The 5,566-nt window shown below is 40.8% G+C and overlaps 1 protein-coding gene across 2 annotated transcripts; it reads right to left on the bottom strand.

Annotated features, from left to right (window-relative positions):
* Positions 1-327: 327 nt before the first annotated feature.
* mitd1 (MIT, microtubule interacting and transport, domain containing 1) lies at positions 328-5,324 on the bottom strand. Of its 2 annotated transcripts, XM_072396718.1 has the most exons (7): positions 5,053-5,324; positions 4,854-4,955; positions 3,026-3,162; positions 1,337-1,423; positions 1,141-1,253; positions 879-939; positions 328-790 (listed from the first exon to the last, which is right to left on the bottom strand). In XM_072396718.1, the coding sequence occupies exons 1-7, from the start codon at positions 5,195-5,197 to the stop codon at positions 695-697; spliced, it is 741 nt and encodes a 246-aa protein (XP_072252819.1). In that variant the 5' UTR covers positions 5,198-5,324; the 3' UTR covers positions 328-694. The 2 variants fall into 2 exon arrangements, with proteins under 2 accessions (XP_072252819.1, XP_072252820.1); XM_072396719.1 differs by lacking the exon at positions 1,337-1,423.
* Positions 5,325-5,566: the final 242 nt, after the last annotated feature.

The following is a 5,566-nucleotide window of genomic DNA, read 5'->3' as shown; positions in this document are numbered from 1 at the left end:
AATGTGCTCTTAGAGAACTCTTTTTGTTCCCATTAAAATACCAATAACATACACACAAACTCCTCTCTATTGTACTAGCTGCACCGAATAAAGAAGGGGGGAATGTGGAACTAATATTTTGCTGGTACAGCCTGTGTGCTGCTCTTCTGTTGCTATCTTTTATGTGTCCTTTATCTGCTATATGTGTTTTAACATTCAAAATTCTTTAATCAAATGGTTTGTTATCAGTTGGACCTCCACGACTAAATAAACCAGGAAATATTTCTGGAGTATGTGCTGTCTTTAGAATTTTACATTTACAATAAAAAAAAAAAAAGCACGCAATCGTTGTAATATAAAAGCATCTTTTTAATCATTTTTAGAAAATACATCAAACTTTTCCACCAGATGGTGGTAAAACATCATTAAAAGCACCCCCCCTGCATACAACCATAATTACAGAAGAGATTTATGTAGATTCATGAAGTACAAAATCAAGGGAAAGACTAGAGGTACCATAAAGAACCCTGAAAAAAAGGGAGTAAAGTAAAGACAGAAGATGTGATGGTAAAATGAGCTGCTGTTCACAGCATACCAGGGCAGCAACGGGTTAAATGTTTTACTTTAAGTCCAAACCCCGCAGGCAGACGTGTCCATGTTTTTAGAGCAGGCGAGTCATTTAAGTCATTAAGAAATCATCTTGGCCTCGTGAATCTCATAGAGTTTTTGTGTGTTTGGTGTGGAAAATGTCTACGGAGGTTTCCTGGCACTGCCGGAGATCATAATCACAATATCCGATAGAGAACCGGCCCTGTGGGGACACGAAGACAGAACTTAATGTGTCGACAATAGCAGCGATCGACTGATGAATATTTGTAAGTATGAAGGTGCAGTCTCACTTTAGGCCTCTTGAAATAATCCAACCCTCTTCCAATCTTTATGATCCAGCCATTGTCAAACCTCGAAAATAAATGAGAGATTGTTCAGTGTCACAAAGTCAAATCCCAACTGATGCTCGCAAGTGTGCTAATCTGATAAAATAAACAAACACCATGTGTTAGAAAAAGGGATGGCTTACTCGAGGTAAAACTCGTAGAAAAATAAAAATAAAAACACAGCAATAAAAAGTCAAATGTGACTGTCGCGAATGAAGAAAAGCACCTGATCTCCCTGTCGTGGATAGTAGAGGAGTACTGAAGATCCAGAGTCACTCCCTGAGCGCTAAGACTCTCTCTCAGCTCAGCCAGAGCACTGCCTTGCTGGCCACTGTCAGCCTGCCGGACAGAATGCGTATCAGTCAACAAACAGGAGACAGCTGCTTTGCACCCAGTGAGGCCTAATGACTTAAACAACCTACTTCGTCCTGTGAAGTGAGGAGGTGGATCTTTTTCACCTTGCAGGGGGCTTTTAGCAGCATCTCACAGAACCGCAGGAAGTTGTACAACTGTGGCGGAGAGGAGAGGTGAGGGGGGGGGGCTTTTTTTCTCATGCATTACAAACCTCGGCACAGTTTAGTGCAGAAGTGTACGTGTTAGTGTTTTAATTATAATGAAATATAACTCAAACCCTAAGGCGTAAGATGATTTATACACTAAAAAATATGTTTTTTATTCTTCAATGACAACATTTCTACACTTTATTTTACACTACATTACAGAACATTTTAAGAAATTACTGTGTCCATGAAAACGATTGTTTCAATATATTCCTGTAATTCATCATTCTAAGGCAGGAAGCAGCTAAATTGGGAGCATTCTGCCTCAGAGTGATGCAGAAAACTTGCATCCATGCATCTGTTGCTTCAAAATTACACGACTGCAGTTCCTTATTATCAGGCTGTCCAAAAACAGCCTCCAGCTGATCCGTAAACGCTCTTTGATGCTCATCCACAATTTGCTCTGATGAGAATTAAAGGGATTTTTTTTTCAACTTCCATCTCCTCTTTATTGGCTACCTGTAGAAATTCTTCATCTCACATATAAAGCTCGTATAAACCAAAAGCTCCGTCGTAAATTTAAGTTTACAAAGTTCCGTATCTTTTCATATTCCTTCCCTCTCAGACTGTGGATTTACGAGTGGTTCAGCCGCCTGCTTTGGTTCCAGAACTGGTTTAAGACGTACTTTTTGATCAACCTTATTGTCAGGACTAGCTCTGGTGAACTCGAGCCATTACATCAGTTATGCTGCCGTAGGCCTCGACTGCTGTGGGGCCCGCCAGTGAAACACTGACCACCTCTCTTTCTGCAGCTCTCTTTACTCTCTGTGTGTGCCTTTATAGGTGTTGTTCCTTTTGTGGTTCTTTTTCTTTTTTTTCTGTCACACAGCAGGTATCTTTTGCCTAGTGTTGCTGTGTTTGTCTGTCACCGTCCTGTGCTCTCATCCCCTAACTCATTGAGGCAGATGCCCCGCCTTGAGTCTGACTCTGCTGGAGGTTTCTTCCCATTTAAAAAGAGTTTTTTCCTCTCCGGCGTTACCGCCTCCCTTTGCGTGCCCAGAACTGGAGATTAAATAAAAATGAAGACACAACGGGTAGTTTCGTTAGCTACGCAGCTCTTTATAAACTGGGATAATACAGTATGAAGACAGCTGAATTGGAATAGAGTTGGCATGAACTGGACTGTATCTATTGGACTTGTATTGAGCGAAGTAAACTCAAGTGAATTGAAAAACGTGGAAGCAAAACAAAGAAATTATAGGTGCCCCCCCCCCTGCCCCTTTTAATCTGCATAAGCACGTATCATTTAGCAACATCCCAGCTGAAATAACGCAGTTATTAAACCTGGATTTTAGACTTCAGAAGTGTGTAATAAAGAAGAATCAGCGTAAAGCTGATCAATCTATATCATTATCTAGAAGCGCATATTCCTCTCCATGATCAAGCAAAACTGAGATTAAACTAGAAGAAGTTTTGGATTACTTTACTAAAGTGTTAATTCAAATAATCAACAGTTATAATCTCTGAAAAAGACATAATGCAAAGGAATAAAAAAATAATAATAATTAAAATGTGGAGGATAAAACACCCACAAGAAAACACAGCTCTTACTTGGTGGGTGTGCCGTATGTACGGATCCTCCACCCAGACCTCTGTGAGAGAATTGCTGATGTATGGCTTGAACAGAGCTTCGTAGCTGTAACCAGTGGCATCCTCTGATATCTTAATTTGCTCGTGGTATTTCCCATCTGTCAGGGCAGGAGGGAAAAAAAAATACAGACAGACACTCGTTTTACCCAAGGCCTCTACGGTCTGCAGTAGTGAAATCCCACGCTTCAGTGGAAGGGTGGGATTTCAGGACAAAACACACACACACATTCATTTTCTGGTTTCAGCCTGAATCCTAAAACTCAAACAGTACAGTTAAAAGCAAAATCAACACAATCTTTCCCCCTGACTATTACCACATCTGTGTAATCAATGTTAATCTGTTAGTGCAGCTTATGTGCATAGACTCATATATGGTACTTTTGTAAGGCATAGAGCACATTCTGGCTTTGGAAATCATACATAAAAACAGTCTTTAAGAAACATTTTCAGAATTTTTTTTAAGTAGAGGAAAACGTAATGAAATCACTTTTTAATTTTCACCTCTAAAACTACCCTCACAAATGTAAATAGCAAATGAGTCTGCAGATAAAAGAGAAAGCTTGCGGACCTTATCAAGCTGTTGAACCTCGCTGATAGGCAGGAAACGGGGCCGATCCATGAAAACAATGGAAACTACTACAAAAACTCCTTCAAGAAAGTAATTAACCTCAGAGGGTGGCAAAAATATGTTGGCGGTTCTCGTGGGCTGTCTAAAATTTGGAGAACAAATGGGAGGTTGGCAAAACGGAAACGTGCAGGTCGATCAAGGAAGACGTCAAAGCGTCTGGATAGAAAGGTTAAGCTAACTTAAGCAATATGCCTGAAAATAGTGTACAACAACAACAAAAACGGGTAGAAACGGGACTGAATGTTTGAGATTGAACTGTAAGAAACCAGCTGAAAGAAATGGGATTTGCATCCAGGAAAGCCAAACGCAAACCATCACTAACACTAAAACAGAAGAAAGCAAGGTTACAGTGGGCTAAAGAGAAACAGTCATGGACTGTGAAAGATCGAATGAAAGTGAGACTCAGTGATGAGTCACCAATCTGGATTGGACAAGGAGATGATACCAGAACATCTGGTGTATGCTCAATGAAACATGTAAAGATGAGTGACTGAAGAAAACAAGCAATTTTACACAATTATTGATGATTGATGACAGGGTTGATGTCAGATAAAGGACCAGGGGGACATGGCAGTTATCACCTCTCCAGCTAATGCAGATGTTAACATTGAAATCATTCCGTCACCCGAAAGGAGGTTTAGTGACGCTGAGGTCATGCCACAGAGCAAAGAGTGTTCAAACCTTTCCAAAGAAAGACACATCAACTCTACAAAAGGGCAAGGTAACAGGTCAGACATCAGTCAGACTGAAAATCTATGGTGGAAACTGAGAAAACCCTCCATCTCGCAAAGCTGATCCGTCAACTACTACACAAGAAAGTTGGAAGCCGATTCATGAATATTGTTTTTTCTTTAGGGAAGTCCTCAGAGAATCCAAGCTGTCATAAAAGTCTAAGGAGGTGCATTCCATACATTTTCTCCTCAAATTCATCTGAAAAGAAGCGAAGAATTACAACAAGTAAAAAAGTAACTGAATTACTGGGCAAAGTGATCATCAGCACCTTCTGTCTTCAGAAATAGCTGATGGCAGATTTCACATTGCGTAAATGTGCATTCATATAAATTCCCACTGACTGGTCTCAGCAGGTTGGTTCAGCATCGACTGGGGCAGTTGCCCATGTTAGCTGGCTTGCTTTGAACCTTTACTGGTGAACTACAGTACCTTCTTTGAGCTGGTTCACGTGGGATTTGATTTGCTCTGCTCTGTCCATGTAGCCTTTGATCTTCTCCCTGTAGTGCCCTCTCTTTGCCTCGTCTTTAACAGCTGCTTGCACGGCACAGAAAACGCAAAAAAGGTCATGGTTCATGTCTTTCAGGCTTTTTAAGCTACACATATCGGTTAAAAGAAGAAAATAGGAGACCTTTCAATGCGTCAATAAGCAGCTGGATGCCTTCCTGGTAGCACACCAGAGACTCCTGGAAACGCCCGCTGTGGTCCAACTCTACCGCACGCTTCAGAACGGAGACGGCGGACGCCTCCATCCCTGACACGTGGTTTTGTGTCATTGTTCCGTGTATCCCTTTTCCTTTAGTAAATGCTATAAAATTAAAGTGGTTTCATGCTTCACGAGAAACAGGAAAAGTGTTGGGGAAAGTAGCTCTTCCCTCCCAGGCTGTCAGTTGCACGAGTGTGCCACAAAAATAACCCCCGGAGAAACTTGGGTCGTGGAAGGCGGATGGAAACATATTAAAGGCTAAAACATGATTAAACATATATGATAAGCGTATATATAACATGTAGATATTTTAAACTTTGAATAAATATTTTTGTTATTGTTTTTAAACTCTCAAATGGAAACTATAAATGAAAGATAGGTCAATACTTGGGGGCGCGTTTGGCACATCGGTGCAAATTAGGTGTAACTCCCTACATTT

Source organism: Leuresthes tenuis, unplaced genomic scaffold (assembly GCF_036924035.1).
Source record: "Leuresthes tenuis unplaced genomic scaffold, fLeuTen1.0.hap1 SCAF_12, whole genome shotgun sequence".
Taxonomy (NCBI): Eukaryota; Metazoa; Chordata; class Actinopteri; order Atheriniformes; family Atherinopsidae; genus Leuresthes; species Leuresthes tenuis.
This window is presented reverse-complemented; position numbering and strand designations above follow the sequence as displayed.

Coding starts and splice junctions, on each gene's coding strand:
- mitd1 (XM_072396718.1), bottom strand. CDS start 5,197: ATGACACAAAACCACGTGTCAGGGATGGAGGCGTCCGCCGTCTCCGTT. Junction 940..1,140: donor ATCCACGACAGGGAGATCAG/GTGCTTTTCTTC, acceptor TTTATTTTCGAG/GTTTGACAATGGCTGGATCA. Junction 791..878: donor ATTATTTCAAGAGGCCTAAA/GTGAGACTGCAC, acceptor GTGTCCCCACAG/GGCCGGTTCTCTATCGGATA.